General features: G+C 42.7%; 1 protein-coding gene across 5 annotated transcripts in view; it reads right to left on the bottom strand.

Moving 5' to 3' along the window:
- Positions 1-18701, bottom strand: part of LOC139471160 (arf-GAP with coiled-coil, ANK repeat and PH domain-containing protein 2-like) — a 141131-nt gene extending 122430 nt beyond the window's left edge. For all 5 annotated transcript variants that reach the window (XM_071253431.1, XM_071253432.1, XM_071253430.1 and 2 more), the window contains exons 1-2: positions 18531-18701; positions 829-886 (exon numbers count right to left, since the gene is read on the bottom strand). In XM_071253431.1, the coding sequence (XP_071109532.1) occupies positions 829-886; positions 18531-18583 (111 nt within the window). In that variant the 5' untranslated portion in view covers positions 18584-18701. The remainder of the gene's footprint in view (positions 1-828; positions 887-18530) is intronic.
- Between the last annotated feature and the right edge of the window lie 46 nt (positions 18702-18747).

The raw sequence follows: 18747 nt of genomic DNA on the forward strand, positions 1-18747 counted from the left end.
GACATCAAAAACAAAGGCGCTCTCCCAAACCCTTTTACAATTTTTAACATAATTATTTCAGGGTTCACTCGAGGAATTTTCTGACATGGGCTCTTTGTGTGAAAATTTCAATTATCCAGAGGTACACTTACTTGCCAATACAACACAATGTTAAAATGCCCCATTGTATTTGAAAATGTGGGTCATTTTTCAAATTTGGGGGCAACAAGCACAAGGCCCCACCATAGTATTATCTGTTTTAATATACCATACCTACCTACCCTATACTGAAATAAAGCGTAATCGGAATCAAAATATTTATTGTCTTAGATCTTTGTTTGTAACCTTCGTTTACACTGAATCATTTTATGGGCCACAGAACAATCAAATTGTATTTTCACTGAGCTGCTTTCTTACCCCAAATAGTACAGTTCAGTATTGACATGCATGGCTACTGCACCATGTCAAGAAGGATGTACCGTTTATAAGGAAACTTTGTCTGATTTACTTCCAGCTGTATATAGTACTGGGTGACTGAGTGAGTTGGGTTTAATGTCACTTTAGACATTATTTCAGTTATATCGGCATGTCAGCTTAATGTGTGAGGAAAGCCCAAAGTGATGCAGGTCTCAGATGTTTACCACTTCGGTGAAACCGACGAGCACGGGTATGGTGCTGACAAACCTAGAAACATAACTGGGGCAAACCGGGATTCGAACCTACAATCATAGGTTTCTGGTGTGCCAAAGGGACACAACTCTGCACAGCGAATTGTGATGCTTTAGACTACTTGGCCACCTGCGTCCCTGTATATAGTAGTGAAGAATGTGAAATGTAATTGATATTTACCCGCTCTAGTCGAGCTTCCAGGGCCTCGATGTCCGACTCAGCCTCCTCCAAAGATGCCCTGCAAGTAAAGACACCATTGTAACATCCCTCGTTATCAAGTGCATATTTCCTATTCATTACAGGTGGGGGAAATGTTTTGTGCTGTTTTGTTTGTTGTTTGGTGTAATGTGGGTGGGATGTAGGTGAAGGAAGATGGTGGATGGGATGTTAGTGGGGTCGGGGTGGGGGAAGGTGGTGGGTGAAGGTGGTGGGTGGGGGAAGATGGTGGGTGGTATGTGGGTGGGGGAAGATGGTGGGTGGGATGTGGGTGGGGGAAGATGGTGGGTGGGATGTGGGTGGGGGAAGATGGTGGGTGGAGGAAGATGGTAGGTGGGATGTGGGTGGGGTTGGGGTGGGGTGGGGGTGGGGGAAGGTGGTGGGTGGGGGGAATGGTGGGTGGGATGTGGGTGGGGGAAGATGGTGGGTGGGGTCAAGGTAGGGTCAGGGTGGGGGAAGGTGGTGGGTGGAGGAAGATGGTGGGTGGGGTGTGGGTGGGGGAAGATGGTGGGTGGCATGTGGGTGGAGGAAGATGGTGGGTGGGGTCAGGTCGGGTGGAGGAAGGTGGTGGGTGGGGGAAGATGGTGGATGAGATATGGGTGGGGTTGGGGTGGGGGAAGGTGGTGGGTGGGGGAAGATGGTGGGTGGGGTGTGGGTGGGATGTGGGTGGGGGAAGATGGTGGGTGGGGTGTGGGTGGAGGAAGATGGTGGGTGGAGGAAGATGGTGGGTGGGATGTGGGTGGAGGAAGATGGTGGGTGGGGTGTTGGTGGAGGAAGATGGTGGGTGGGATGTGAGTGGAGGAAGATGGTGGGTGGGGTGTGGGTGGAAGAAGATGGTGGGTGGGATGTGGGTGGAGGAAGATGGTGGGTGGGATGTGGGTGGAGGAAGATGGTGGGTGGGATGTGGGTGGAGGAAGATGGTGGGTGGAGGAAGATGGTGGGTGGAGGAAGATGGTGGGTGGGGTGTGGGTGGAGGAAGATGGTGGGTGGGATGTGGGTGGAAGAAGATGGTGGGTTGGGTGTGGGTGGGGGAAGATGGTGGGTGGGGGAAGATGGCGGGTGGGATGTGGGTGGATGAAGATGGTGGGTTGGGTGTGGGTGGGGGAAGATGGTGGGTGGAGGAAGATGGTGGGTGGAGGAAGATGGTGGGTTGGGTGTGGGTGGAGGAAGATGGTGGGTTGGGTGTGGGTGGGGGAAGATGGTGGGTTGGGTGTGGGTGGGGGAAGATGGTGGGTGGAGGAAGATGGTGGGTGGGATGTGGGTGGAGGAAGATGGTGGGTGGGATGTGGGTGGAGGAAGATGGTGGATGGAGGAAGATGGTGGATGGAGGAAGATGGTGGGTTGGGTGTGGGTGGAGGAAGATGGTGGGTGGGATGTGGGTGGAGGAAGATGGTGGGTTGGGTGTGGGTGGGGGAAGATGGTGGGTGGAGGAAGATGGTGGGTGGGATGTGGGTGGAGGAAGATGGTGGGTGGGATGTGGGTGGAGGAAGATGGTGGATGGAGGAAGATGGTGGATGGAGGAAGATGGTGGGTTGGGTGTGGGTGGAGGAAGATGGTGGGTGGAGGAAGATGGTGGGTGGGATGTGGGTGGAGGAAGATGGTGGGTGGAGGAAGATGGTGGATGGAGGAAGATGGTGGGTTGGATGTGGGTGGAGGATGGTGGGTTGGGTGTGGGTGGGGGAAGATGGTGGGTGGAGGAAGATTGTGGGTGGGATGTGGGTGGAGGAAGATGAGGGGGGAGGAAGATGGTGGGTGGAGGAAGATGGCGGGTGGGATGTGGGTGGAGGAAGATGGTCGATGGAGGAAGATGGTGGGTGGGATAAGGGTGGAGGAAGATGGTGGGTTGGGTGTGGGTGGGGGAAGATGGTGGGTGGAGGAAGATTGTGGGTGGGATGTGGGTGTAGGAAGATGGTGGATGGAGGAAGATGGTGGGTGGGATGTGGGTGGAGGAAGATGGTGGGTGGGATGTGGGTGGAGGAAGATGGTGGGTGGGATGTGGCTGGAGGACGATGGTGGATGGAGGAAGATGGTGGGTGGGGTGTGGGTGGAGGAAGATGGTGGTTGGGATGTGGGTGGAGGAAGATGGCGGGTGGGATGTGGGTGGAGGAAGATGGTGGGTTGGGTGTGGGTGGAGGAAGATGGTGGGTGGAGGAAAATGGTGGGTGGGATGTGGGTGGAGGAAGATGGTGGGTGGAGGAAGATGGTGGATGGAGGAAGATGGTGGGTGGAGGTAGATGGTGGATGGAGGAAGATGGTGGGTGGGATGTGGGTGGAGGAAGATGGCGGGTGGGATGTGGGTGGGGGAAGATGGTGGGTGGAGGAAGATGGTGGGTGGGATGTGGGTGGAGGAAGATGGTGGATGGAGGAAGATGGTGGGTGGAGGTAGATGGTGGATGGAGGAAGATGGCGGGTGGGATGTGGGTGGGGGAAGATGGTGGGTGGAGGAAGATGGTGGGTGGGATGTGGGTGGAGGAAGATGGTGGGTGGAGGAAGATGGTGGGTGGAGGTAGATGGTGGATGGAGGAAGATGGTGGGTGGAGGAAGATTGTGGGTGGGGTGTGGGTGGAGGAAGATGGTGGGTGGGATGTGGGTGGAGGAAGATGGTGGGTGGGATGTGGGTGGAGGAAGATGGTGGATGGAGGAAGATGGTGGGTGGAGGTAGATGGTGGGTGGAGGAAGATGGTGGGTGGAGGAAGATGGTGGATGGAGGAAGATGGTGGGTGGGATGTGGGTGGAGGAATATGGTGGGTGGGATGTGGGTGGAGGAAGATGGTGGATGGAGGAAGATGGTGGGTGGGATGTGGGTGGAGGAAGATGGTGGATGGAGGAAGATGGTGGGTGGAGGAAGATGGTGGGTGGAGGAAGATGGTGGGTGGGATGTGGGTGGAGGAAGATGGCGGGTGGGATGTGGGTGGAGGAAGATGGTGGGTTGGGTGTGGGTGGAGGAAGATGGTGGGTTAGGTGTGGGTGGAGGAAGATGGTGGATGGAGGAAGATGGTGGGTGGAGGAAGATGGTGGGTAGAGGAAGATGGTGGGTGGAGGAAGATGGTGGGTGGGATGTGGGTGGAGGAAGATGGTGGGTGGGATGTGGGTGGAGGAAGATGGTGGGTTGGGTGTGGGTGGAGGAAGATGGTGGGTGGAGGAAGATGGTGGATGGAGGAAGATGGTGGGTGGAGGAAGATGGTGGGTGGAGGAAGATGGTGGATGGAGGAAGATGGTGGGTGGAGGTAGATGGTGGGTGGAGGAAGATGGTGGGTGGAGGAAGATGGTGGATGGAGGAAGATGGTGGATGGAGGTAGATGGTGGGTGGAGGAAGATGGTGGGTGGAGGAAGATGGTGGGTGGAGGAAGATGGTGGATGGAGGAAGATGGTGGGTGGAGGAAGATGGTGGGTGGGATGTGGATGGAGGAAGATGGTGGGTGGAGGTAGATGGTGGGTGGAGGTAGATGGTGGGTGGAGGAAGATGGTGGGTGGAGGAAGATGGTGGGTGGAGGAAGATGGTGGGTGGGGTGTGGGTGGAGGAAGATGGTGGATGGAGGAAGATGGTGGGTGGGATGTGGGTAAGGTCAGGGTGGGGGAAGGTGGTGGGTGGGGGAAGATGGTGGGTGGGGTGTGGGTGGAGGAAGATGGTGGGTTGGGTGTGGGTTGAGGAAGATGTGTGGAGGGTGAGGGAAAAGACGTTGGGAGGGGCATTATGTAGGTGTACCACACATCTATACAATAACATCATAACAGGTTTAAATGTTACCATGTGAAGTGGCAGGTTGTAAACCATTGTTTACAGTATCGCTAAATACAAAAAAATAGACTTAGTACGAAACAGTCCTTGTTTCAACAGGCAGAGACATTATTTATAAACTGTTTTCAATTTTGGTCAGAAAACATGAAAAATACAAAGTCTTGATAGTTTCTGCACAAGAATCTAACTCCCCCAACACGATGAAAACACTCCTGTAGAGACACAAACAAAGTATCTCCAACTCTTGCAATATACTCGATCAAACCAGAATGTCCTGTAAACATCATATAAAGGTCACTTCCTACAAGAATCCACTGTTTTCAGTCGTCAAGGTCGACAGTTTTCTCACCATGGTGACTGAGGAAAAGTTTGCACTTGTCCCTGAAGTATTGTCCTGTCAACCGAGCATTGATTTAATTTCCTTCTAGCCAATATTTCCTCAGATCAGGGAACACCTAATCCGTCTTTAACCAAATAGGTAACAGCTGTTACCATGGTTACCACCTGAAACTGACTTTCTCGGGAACTATCCTGAGAAATGCTACATCATGAATTAAATGGCATCAAAATGCTTTGAAGACCAAAATGACATCATTGGTTACCATGATGTCACACTAACATGACATCACTAATGTCACTGAAGATGTTAACTGTACTTTTTATACTCAAGACACTGACTATTACAGTTTTCAAAGAATGATAAATAGAATCTTTCCCTCATGTCTTTTGATATCAAATATATCAACACTTGGTGAGATCCTCGAAACATTTCAGCCTTTTGTTGGCGTCCCCCGATGTGATATTGCTGGAATTTTGGTAAACGCAGTGTAAAACCATACACACTCACTCACTCTATGTATTTCAACCTCCACAAGTAGCTTGGGGAGGTTGAAATACATAGAGAATGTCATGGAGTTCCTTTTGATATCAAATATATCATCACGAGTTGATAAAATAATGAGTGTTGATATCAATTCAACCATGCCTTTGTAACGCTAATACAAAGAATTTTGAACCCTAAAGATGTCTTGTTTGATAGGCATTACTTAGTTTATCTCCAACAACCTCCATGATTTCACTAAAAGAAAACTAACAGAAGCAGTCCACATTCGCCGCCACAAGCCATCAATCAACAGAGATCATGCCTATTTCATCCTATCCGCCTACTATAAACTCTTTAAGCAATAATCACTACACCTAAATAAACTTATCCTGTTTAATTGGCTTCATGTCCAACTGGCTTCCACCTTTGTGTTCTCTGTCCATCATGTTGTGACAGTATTATACTTCTGTTGTCAACACTTACTTATGTTATCCCACTCATGTATGCAATTGTTGTTACTGTTTATCATCTACTGTTAATCCTCCACCTACTATATATATTATGTACCATGTTCCTCATTCATTATAAACAGAGCAGTCAAGGATAAAAATGAAATCATATCAATATAAGAAAATAGAAATCATATCAATACAAAAACAGAAATTATGTGAACACCAAACTCACAATAGATATGTGTACCCTTCTCACACACAGGAGTCCCAAAGAGGGACAGGTCAGCCCCTAGGCAGAAGGCGACCTCTTAAACACTTAATGCAGCAACAACAACATCCTCATTCAGTCTTGCTCGACAACGGTATAAGAAATCTATACCGAAACGTCACCTTAACAGTATGAAAGAAGTTGTTATCCATACATTGTGTCCAAAGATGTCCACAACCTCCACACAGGCAGACATCCCTGAATATTTTATCCCACGAACCAACTCAGATATACCAACTATATCATGGCATGTCAGCTTGATGTAATCTTCCCGAGGCAAGGGAGATAACTGACTATAAAAGTTCAGTTTCCACCCTTGCCGAAGTAAGCTTGACTTATTGACTTATATTTTGGCTGGACTAACAAGTCTATGCATAGTCCAATAAAAATCCTGTATCGAAATCATCACCCGGTTTGTCAGCTGCCATGCAGATTTCAGTTGATTGCCCAGCGTCAACAGATATTTTCCAATCCTGTCATGTTTTAAATCAAGGTGCTCACGTGATTTGATGCACTTAGCAAAGTAAGACCTGTTTTAATACAATTAGTATTTTGATTATCAGTCTGATTGTCATAACTAGGCGCCACCATTTTGTTTGAAACAAATGCATGTAATATGAGAGATGGAATCTGATTGGTCCATAGGAGGGACATAGAAGGGACATTACTCACAATAGCCAATGGTGGTGCTATATCCGAGCCTAGAAATTCCAGCAAGGGTGGAAACTGGACTTTCACAGTCAGTTAAATCCTTGCCTTGGGAAGATGGTGTTGAACAAAACAGAGACAATTTTGTGTCCTTTGTCACATGATTACCAACAGTTGGAATGCAGAAACAAATGCATGTGATATGAGAGGTGGAATTTGATTGGTCAATAGGAGGGACAGAGAAGGGACATAACCTGTAATCGCCACAGGTGGCGCTACGATCGAGCCCAGAAATTACAGCCTTGTTCGGCCAGGGTGGAAAATGGACTTTTACAGTTAGTTCACTCCCTTGACTCAGGAAGATGGGAGGAAAGCCAACCATAGAGTCCTTTACTACTCTGGTGAAATCCACAAGCATGCTATGGTTATGACAAACCTAGAAACATAATCAAGGCAAACAGGGATTCGAACCCTGTGACGATCACACGTATCCAGCATGCCTCATTTACTGGTCCAGGTGATGCAGCTCTGAACAGCGAACTGTGAGATGACTGGGCCACCCATGCCCCAATGATGATGATGCATAGCAGATGATGAAGATCATTAAGTTATTCCAAGAAACAACTAATTTTGTTGTTGTTGAAGCACCTGTGATGTCAAGTGAAATTAGATATCTGCCTAAACAACTAAATTCAGTTTCTATCATGACTAATGACCACACAGTGTTCTCATTGTTCACGACAATAAACTTTGAACTTTGAGCATGAGCATGAATTTAGCAGTAGGGGAAAGGGTAGACTTGCAAAAGTCTCTAAGGCAATAATTATTGGTTTAAATCTAAATTTCTAGATTATTCAAATAATAAGAACCACTTGTTCCCAAGAGACAGTCCACATATCTAGACTTGCCTATTAGGAGGATAGAATATCTACACATCCATCATGTCCATGGACCTTTCTTTCAGTACAGCCTTGGAGCAAGGCTAGGGAAAGAGAGACAGGTTCTATCAGTAACATCACATCATTGGGCATGTTGGGATATTGGCTGAAGGACAAACAACAGCTATGGCTCATGCTTTGAGGGGCTTGGGAAGATCAAAATGAACATATCTGTTGCCAACTGTTGGCATAAAATTACTTCCGGGTCTGTCGTTTTAGGTTGAAGAATAAAGAAATATTGTTTTCAGGAAACAGGATGGTTAATACTTTTACAGTAACAATGGGGACATGTGCATGCATCATCTCTCTCTCAGAGGAGACTCAGGGCCCCGTTACACAAAGCGATGACAGAGCTACGACTGTCACAAGTCTATGTTAAAGTATGGGAGTTATGATCATCTTAGCGCTAAGATCGCTTTGTGAAATAGGGCCCTGTTTTCTTCTGGTTGCAAAGGACGGTGACTACACATAAAATGCATCCGTTATTAATCATCTCGAAAATAACATTAATGTTGGGTTACATGGTTCTAATTCATCAGAAAAACAGTGCTATTTTCCTGATTGTGGCTTTTGCATCCGTTCTGTTGAATCAATACAGAAAAATAGAAACCTGTTGCCATGGTTCCCTCTAATGTGACCACCTCTGACTGTATGTTGTCCCTCATAATGAGTTCTGCTTATCAACTTTGAACAATGTTTCAGTTACCTCGTGGCAGTGTTCATTCTAGAATGCTGCTCAGAGCCACAGTGGGGGCACGGGTGGACCAGTTGTCTTAGGCGCAGCGATTCGCTGTGCAGAGTTGCGTCCCTTGAGCACGCCAGAAACCTATGATTGTGGTCTCGAATCCCCGTTCGCCCTGATTATGTTTCTAGGTTTGTCAGCACCATACCCGTGCTCGTGGGTTTCACCGAAGTGGTAAACGTCTGAGACCTGCACCACTTCGGGCTTTCCTCCCACATTAAGCAGACACGTCGTGATATAACTGGAATACTGTTAAAATACGTGTTAAACCAAACTCACTCACTCACTCACTCAGAGCCACAGCCATGTCAGTTTCATTGACAATGCAAGCAGTATCATCTGTGTGAGTGAGTGAGTATGGTTTTACGCCACCTGTAGCAATATTCTAGCAATATCACGGCGGGGGACACCAGAAATGGCCTTCACACATTGTACCCATGTCCGGAATTGAACCCGGGTCTTTGGCGGGACAAGACAATGCTTTAACCACTAGGCTACCTGACCGCCCCTTCATCTGTGTAGGGCAGTAGGGTCACATGACATGCATTTATTTGTCCGGGTGCTCCACTTTCCAGCATTTATACATTCAGGGAATCTTTAGAGTGAATACGGCATGTTACAAAGCAAGCTCCAACCGTTTTTGTTGACACCTTCGTTGACCACCCAGTTTAGACCTCAGTGAACAATTAAACCCTGTGAGGATCTTGATAAAATTAAAAGGCTTTTAGACAAATGTTTCGAACCAAATTATGGCAAAAGCCAGTGATGTGGAATTTCAAGCAAGTCAAGTGTCAGAGTGAAATACTGGTTCAGAATGTCAATGACACAACCAGAAGTCAAATCGGAGCCATACTGTCACTAGATTTTGCTTCCGTAGTCTCAGGGGGCACGGGTGACCCAGTCGTCTAAGGCGCCGTGCTTCGCTGTGCAGAGCTGCATCCCTTGCACACGCCAGTAACCTATGATTGTGGGTTCAATCCCCGTTCGCCCTGATTATATTTCTAGGTTTGTGAGCACCATGCTAGTGGGTTTCACAGACTTTCCGCCCACATTAATGCTAAAAGGGGCGTTAACCCAACTCACTCACTCACTCCTTAGTCTCATTTTGAAAATGTTCTGCCAAATTAAAGAAAATCAGAACCCTCTTGATTCCAGATTAGAAGAGGTCCCAAGCAACCTTTGCAGTGAGTGAGTGAGTACGGTTTTACGCCACTAATAGCAAAATTCCAGCAATATCACGGCAGGGGACACCAGAAATGGGATTCACACATTGTACCCATGTCAGGAATTGACACCGGGTCTTCGGCGTGACGAGCGAACGTTTTAACCACAAGGCTACCTGACCGCCCTGGCAACCTTTACAGGTCGTAAGAGGTGACTTAATGGATCGGATGGTCAGACTTTGTGTCTTAGTTGAATATATGTCATTGTACACTGATGTGTGTGGATTGTTGCTCATTTTATCAATCACTGGATTGTCTGGTAAAGGTTTGTTTATTTCAATTCTGCCATAATCTGCTGGAATATTGCTGAGTGTGGCGTTAAACGAGAGACTGTCAAAAAACATCCCCTCAATGTGAGAGGAAAGGCCAAAGTTACACGGGTCATAGCCGATGTATCTCTTGACAAAGGAACAGACACCAAGACAATCCAGCAGATCCTCTCACAACAAAGGGACACAACTTTGTACAGTATGCTGCTGCACCTCAGACCATGAGACTAAATTAGGTCAACACAGATTCACTTGGGTCATCCAGGATTTCAAAATCAGATGATGTTGTTGTCATGGTTGTTGTTTGTTGTTTAACGCTACACTCAGCAATATTACAGCTTTATGATGGCAGTCTGTAAATAACAGAGTCTGGACCAGACAATCCAGTGATTAAAGTCATGAGCATCGATCTACGTAATTGGGATAAGATCACATGCATTAAACTAGTCAGCGAACTTGACCACCTGATTATGTTAAGCACAGGCGCCTTTTATGGCAAGTTTGGGTTGCTGAAAACCTATTCTACCTGGATCTTCACGGGTACAAAATCAAATGACCCTGGCAGTAGAAGTTTCATGTATATTTATGAAATAACGTTTCGACAAATGCATGTTGTTTAAGGTGTCTGCCACAGAATGGTCCACTCTACCCTCAACAATAACAAAACTCAATATCTGATCCAAGTGACAGCAATTACAAGCAAAACTTGAATTTGATAAACCGAAGTGAATATCAGCCTATTTTAACATTGAGTAAATCCCACCTATAAATGTCAGTATGCCAAGCTCAATCAAGACTATGTTTCCGATAGGCCAGCAGCATGGTGTGAAATGTCACCCAGGGCTAGCAGCATTGCCATCCTGATACTGGCCTGACAATAGGATTGTGGACCATCTCCAACCAACCTCTGTGTAATCTGTGCAAGGGGGGACTTATCTGCGCTTCCATATATTCTCCAAACTGCCAACAATGACAAACAGAATGTTTGTGTTGAATTAAAAAACCCAAAAGAAACAAAGATTGTGACAGCAACCTCAACAAGAATTCACCATGTTACCATGGTTACATGGCCCCGATTTCTGCAATTTACAAAATATACAATGACACACTGCAAGTTTTTTTTTCTTTCTCACCCATATGTAATAGATAAAAAATAATAATACCGTATTCGACGTAATAAGTACCCTGCTCCAATAAGCGCCCACGACAATATTTGCTAATAAATTGACAATTCCAATTAGCACCCCTTCCGATTGATCAATGTACACAAGACTTATTTATTCGCGTATAACACGCACTTGTGTGTTATATGCACCCTTAACAATGGGCAATTAAATTCTGGAAAAATATATCTGTCGTATATAAACATTTCAGGCTGTCAGCATAAACCACAAAATTTATCTTTCAACTCCAAAATAATATTCTAATAAGAGCCCCCTATTTCTAATTTTGAGAGCGCACTTGGCGCTTATTACGTTGAATACGGTAACCCCCAATGGAGTCTCATCCAAACGAGGAAACCTTGTTGATAGCCATAGAGGCCAAATGGTGTCAAAACATGAATTTATTGTAAACACAATCACCCAACACACCTATCATGTTACAAGTCACAGAGAAGACCCACAACCGAGCACTAACCATGGAACCCTTATCCTCTACAGAGTGTCAATGCCACACTGCACATGGCATTCCATTGTTCATTTTATCATATTTATTCATTGCCTTGTCACACTTAGCGATAGCAGACATACACAAAGTAAGACAGACAAATCTACACGCTTGTCGTAAAAGGCGACTAACGGGATCGGGTGGTCAGGCTCGCTGACTTGGTTGATGCATGTCATCATATCCCATATTGCGTGGATCGATGCTCATGATGTCAATCACTGGACTGTCTGGTCCAGACTCGATTATTTACAGACCGCCGCCATATAGCTGGAATATTGCTGAGTGTGGTGTAAAACAACAAACCAACCAACCAACAACATTTAACCCTGCATAAGTATTCACATAAAACCATTAGGCCACATCAAAAATGCCCTTGTTTCAGGCAACCTGCCCAACCAACATTGACCATAACAAAACTGTTTGCCAACTTACATGATCTGAAATACACGGCCCTCATAGAGTGTGGGGTACCCACCCAGAACATCTTTAGCATTGTTCAGTCAAGTTGAAGTATTGCACTTTCAATCAGTAAATGATATTTGTTTCATGTCAAGTAGTACATGCTCCTTATTCCATTTTACTTGTAATTTTATCTTGGCAATGCACCTAACCTCAGTGACCCTAACCTGCTGTCAAGTTTGTTTGTTTGTTTGTTGTTTAACGCCGCACTCACCAATAATCCAGCTATCTGACAGAGGTCTATACATTACCAAGTCTGAGCCAGACAATCCAGTGATTGATGTCATGAGCATCGAACTACACAATTTGGTTACAATAACACATCAACCAAGTCAGCGAGACTCACCACCCAATCCCGTTAATTGCCTCTTACGACAAGCATGGGTTGCAACAGAACAATTCTAACCCGGAATCTTCACAATCTTGTTATAAGGCAGTGGAGATTGTTGTGATTTTATTTGTATTATTTTCAGTGACAGCAAATGAACTAAATGCTCTAAAAATGTCTCTCGTGGTATCGTGGCTAGATTGTAACAGGAAGTGTGATTATTTTTAGAGTTACCTCCCTTGGTTGTTAACCACTATAACCAACTTAGCAGAGAATTTATGGATGTCAACTTCTTTATTATGAGGAACACAACGTTTCGGAGTATATACTTACTCCTTCATCTGATGATATACTCCGAAACATTGTGTTCCTCATAAGAAAGAAGTTGACATCCATAAATTAGGTTCCTTATAGGTATCACTCCTAAATGCCTTTCAAAGACAATAACTAACTTGATTGTTTGAGACGTTTTGGACAGTTTCTTGAAAGTTGGCATTTACCAATATAAGAGAAACGCAACGGAGATTCGAGGCCTTTCGCGACCTGATTTGCATCTTATCTACTTGCCAAGTGTGGACAGGATACCTATCTGAAAATGTCGAATTCCTCCCAGCTTCCAACAACACTCTGGATTCAAGAACAAAGCATGTACCTCTTTCAAGACATTTGACATTTGAAAGTGACACAAATTCTGGCTGTGCGTGAATGCACTACTTCTTGCTGCTGCCACTCATACGATTCATTGTATTGGCTTGTGATTATAAACCTAATGTTTTAAAATAATTTGCTAACTATTCTATGATGTTGTGCTCATTTCACAATTTATTTCTCGTGTAAATACATAATTCAGTTTTTTACAGCATGCTTACAAAGGAGCTAATTTCCGAAACACACTAACGAGCTAATTTACTTTCCGAGTCAAAAATATAATTTAGAACAGTTATATACATCAAAAACATTATTTCATTTTTTTAAATCTTAAAATGCTCACTAATTTTGGAAAAACCCAAGAGAGTGATGAACAGATGAGTGAAAAAATATTGGTTACCCAATGAAAAATGTAATAATCCAATTAAAATAGAAACCCTAGAGTAAACATGGTAAAAACTCAATTGCTCAAAAGTTATCTGAACTTCTGAAGCTCTGGGTATTTCATGTGATCATTTGCTAATTTCACAGTTTATTTCTGCATTTCAATTAAGAAATCTCCTTGTACCCTATGTACACTGAAACCTTATTAATCTGGACAGTACCATTCCCAGTGAAATGGTCTGGAAAAACATCAGGGTTTTACCTTGACTTACAAAGGTGGGGGTTCAGGGGACCCCTAATAATTAATTTTAAGGGTCTTTGCAGGCAATACGAGGGTCCTGTAAGGTAATGATATGGTGTAGTGTACTGTACGTTTCGATATGTACTTTAGAGCAGGGAATGAATAAATGGACAGTGGTCATGATTGATACATAACTGCTCTTGACAAGGTGTAGGTACATTGAATGTTATTCTGCGTCGCTCAGGACACAGTAAAAAAATTCTCTGTCCTTTCTCTACATTTGTGCGTCAAGTAAAACCCTGAAACATGTATATTCATGTAGTTTAGACATTCCCAACAGTAATGTATCAGTAATGCATCAGTAATGCAACTGTAATGTAACAGTAATGCATCAGTAATGCATCAGTAATGCAACAGTAACGTATCAGTAATGCAACAGTAATGCATCAGTAATGTATCAGTAATGCAACAGTAATGCATCAGTAATACATCAGTAATGCATCAGTAATGCAACAGTAATGCATCAGTAATGTATCAGTAATGCAACCGTAATGCAACAGTAATGTATCAGTAATGCAACAGTAATGTATCAGTAATGCAACAGTAATGCATCAGTAATGTATCAGTAATGCACCAGTAATGTATCAGTAATGCAACAGTAATGCATCAGTAATGTATCAGTAATGCAACAGTAATACATCAGTAATATATCAGTAATGCAACAGTAATGCATTAGTAATGCATCAATAATGCAACAGTAATGCATCAGTAATGCAACAGTAATACATCAGTAATGCAACAGTATGCATGGTATGGTAACAGTAATGTATCAGTAATACAACAGTATTGTATCAATAATGCAACAGTAATACATCAGTAATACAACAGTAATGCATCAGTAATACATCAGTAATGCAACAGTAATGCATCAGTAATGCAACAGTAATGCATCAGTAATGCAACAGTAATACATCAGTAATGCATCAGTAATGCAACAGTATGGTAACAGTAATGTATCAGTAATGCAACAGTAATGCATCAGTAATACATCAGTAATGTATCAGTAATGCAACAGTAATGCATCACTAATGCAACAGTAATGCATCAGTAATGCAACAGTAATACATCAGTAATGTATCAGTAATGCAACAGTAATGTATCAGTAATGCAACAGTAATACATCAGTAATGCAACAGTATGGTAACAGTAATGTATCAGTTATGTATCAGTAATACATCAGTAATGCAACAGTAATGTATCAGTAATGCAACCAACAGTAATGCATCAGTAATGCAACAGTAATGCATCAGTAATGTATCAGTAATACAACAGTAATGCAACAGTAATGTATCAGTAATGCATCAGTAATACATCAGTAATGTATCTGTAATACATCAGTAATGTATCAGTAATGCAACAGTAATACAACAGTAATGCAACAGTAATGTATCAGTAATGCAACAGTAATGTATCAGTAATGCATCAGTAATGTATAAGTAATGCATCAGTAATGCAACAGTAATGCATCAGTAATGCATTAGTAATGCAACAATAATGAAACAATAATGCATCAGTAATGCCCAGAATGCAAGGTTCCCGGGCAAAGAGGGTCAAAACTAGCAAGGTAGGAAGATACATTCAGCAACAAGTGATAGAAACTGCAACAACCATCTCGACAACCAGGAAAGTGTCCATCACCATGATCACATTTCACTTGTCCTAATCTATTTCCACTAGCCTCAGGATATTGGGATAGCATTGATGCATTAGAGCACTCCTATCAACCCATTGATTGTATCATTAGGACAAGAAAAATGTGACAGCTGAAAATAAATGTGGTCAAGAAAGTAGGGCTGGGATGGGTAACTCGGGTCGGGTGGGTACTGAGAAGGACCCGAGTACCCACAGGACTACCCGGACCCATGGTTAGTCACGTGGTACATTGTTTAATGACAAAAAATATCTAAAACTCCATGGTTACACTACATGTCACTAATGTTCCCCTTCCTTTCTGACAATGCACCAATTCCTTCTGACTTTTATATGTTTGAATAAACATGAAACTTCATGCAGTAAACTTCAGTGTATGCATGACCAGATCGTTTTATACATGTATCTAAACACATTTTGCCAGGGCTTCGGTCAAACTTTTCACAATCGGACAGTTTGTACCTATCTCTCAAGACCTACAGCAGGTACCCGGGTAGGGTCGGGTAATAGGGGTGGGTACCCGGGTAGTATATTTGGACCCGTCCCAGCCCTACAGGAAAGTACTAGTATTCACTTTCCACAGAATGTGACATGTTGTACAGTCAAACTTTCCTAATTATGTTATTTGCTTTTCAAATAGATTATTGTGTAAAGGAAATGACAACTATGTCTGTCAATAAACGTCAATAAACTAGAAGCTTTCACACATATTTCCTGGATATTGATCGTGCTGGACTATCTTTAGAGAACAGCTACTATCAGAAACAAGACACAGGCAAGGTCTGAATTGACAAGTTTTAAGATGGGTATTTCATACAAAAATACAATACTGTCCTACAATTCGAAAATGTTTTAGTTCTCATGCACTGACCACATTCTGTATGATAATGAAATGGAAATATTTGTATAATTTGTTCAAATTATGTACTTCCTTTAAAAATATTAAATTGTCATGTCATGACAAGTAGTCAGTGTTCTAGAAATTGAACTGACCTGAAACCCATAATATTCAAGATATTTAAAAAAAATTCCAAAAGTCAGATAAAAAGGTTAAAATGTCCTACTGTGAGTGCATCAATATGAATATAGTTTTATTATTCCTAGAAATTAATGAGGATGTGAATGTTGTTTATCATGGAGCCTGTTATCCATCAAGTCTGGACCAAGCAAACCTGTGACTGAAGGCGTGAGCAACAATCCACCATTGGGGGAAGGATGCGGACAATCAGCCAAACCACGAACCTGACAGCATGGAGAGTGCCTGACCTTCTGATTACATTTTTAGTCAGCTCTTATAATAAGAATGATGTACTGGGGACTTAAGGAACCCCTACAAGTCTCTTCACTGGAAAAGCAATTAGATGTTAAGATGTTAACTGAAATACATTCTGCAACATTTTTAATGGAACAACGATGAAGTCAGAAATGTGAAAACTCTGGGTGTGAATATTAATTAGATCGGTTAAATTATTATCAGATGCATTTGTCTAATTAAAAAAAAGGACTGCATAAATTAATCATTCTGCATAAATATGTGGGTTTTCTTATACTTGACATTGTGTTTTTGATCACAACGAATTACACAACAAATGTCAACACTTCCCATTTAGTTCTAAAATGCTTGGTACTCTTTAATTCAGTCTGAAAAATCTGACACAGAAGAAATCAAAAGGCCAAACCAATTGTGCAGAAGGGTCTGCAGGGAAAACAGAAATCATGACCATTTATATCAATGTCACAAGATTCATGTCATCACACAGTTCAAAGAGTGAGTGAGTGAGTGAGTACGGTTTTACGCCCCTTTTAGCAACATTCCAGCAATATCACGGCGGGAGACACCATCAATGGGCTTCACACATTGTACCCAAGTAGGGAATCGAACCTGGGTCTTTGGCGTGATGAGCAAACGCTTTAACCACTAGGCTACCCAACCGCGCCACAGTTCAAAGAGATACAAATAGATCAACAAGTAAACTGGTAGTAAGAGACAGTTTGCCTTTAATAATATTATAGAAAAAATAAATTCCAAAATATTTTGGGGTTTCTAATGTTAACACTATTACATCTGGCATTAACTTATACACCTGATTTGATTACGTTTAGCTATCATCTTCCAGGAAAGAGACAATTTGATTTTTCTGAGGTCATTGCAAAATAATATACGGAATTATTATCCATGGCAAAATAATATACAGAATTATTATCAATAATAGTTGATGTTCTACAACCATGACAACATACATCTCAACCACTGTCCACTAATCTGTTACAAGGGGCAGAGAATGTATCAGTATTCAGGCAATACACACTGGTATGCTGACAGGCAGTAGCCTTTATGTTTATCACTATCAATCCAATCACACATTCCTGCTATTAACAGGATGAAGTAATTAACCTTGAGCTTCAGGTGCAATTTCAGACAATTGCTGATCCATAGGGTTGCTCTTTATAATGGCAATAAACAGTGGTGAATGCACTAAATTAACACATCTGCAAAAGGTGGTATGATCAGTTCATAAGACTACCTCCTACATTATCTTTATACAATACATTAACCAAAAGATACAGATAGATATGTATAGATATATACATCTTGTATATATGTCTGTAATTATCCTCAAACACATTTGTGTGTTGACAAGGTTGAATTTTCTGTATGCATGAAATTGGAATTTTAACTTTCATTTTCGACAAAATGGTGTCATGGCACATTTATTTGTATTTTGCAAATCAAACTTATATGGCATTATTTTTTATCTGAAGGTGGCTAGGTATATGTTGTCTTTTAAAGCAAACACAGAATTTCAGTGATTATTTTTATTACATTTAACATGTTTAAAACATGTCTCAAAATCATGCACCACGAACAGGTTTCATACAAAAAACAACAACTAAACTAATGAATCATTGTGATTCATAACCAGTGTGTATGAAATGAATAACATAAATAAATAAATGTTCATATGTGTTATAAGAAAGAAATATTTAAGAGTTACAAAGAATGGGAATGAGAAAATATTGACGAAAAATTTGTCACCGAAGTTGATGATCTGTCACTTACACGATACATCACTCTGACATTGTGGTATAGTGTTTGTGATAGACACCTGCTTTCTCAGAACTCACCGGAATTTGGGGGAATCCTTCAGACATTCTTTAAAATCAACTGCTGGCTTCATAGTTATAATTCACAAGATCACCTAATATCAAAGTAATGAGCACAGAACGCTGTGATTATCCATGGCCAACCGAAGCTGGAAAGTAATTCAACACATCAATAAACAGTAACCTCCTACTTCCATATTGGTTTCCGGTTTAGTCACAAGAGGGCGCTTTAATGTTA

Source organism: Haliotis cracherodii, unplaced genomic scaffold (genome assembly GCF_022045235.1).
Source record: "Haliotis cracherodii isolate W230 unplaced genomic scaffold, xgHalCrac1.p SCAF_22, whole genome shotgun sequence".
Classification (NCBI taxonomy): Eukaryota; Metazoa; Mollusca; class Gastropoda; order Lepetellida; family Haliotidae; genus Haliotis; species Haliotis cracherodii.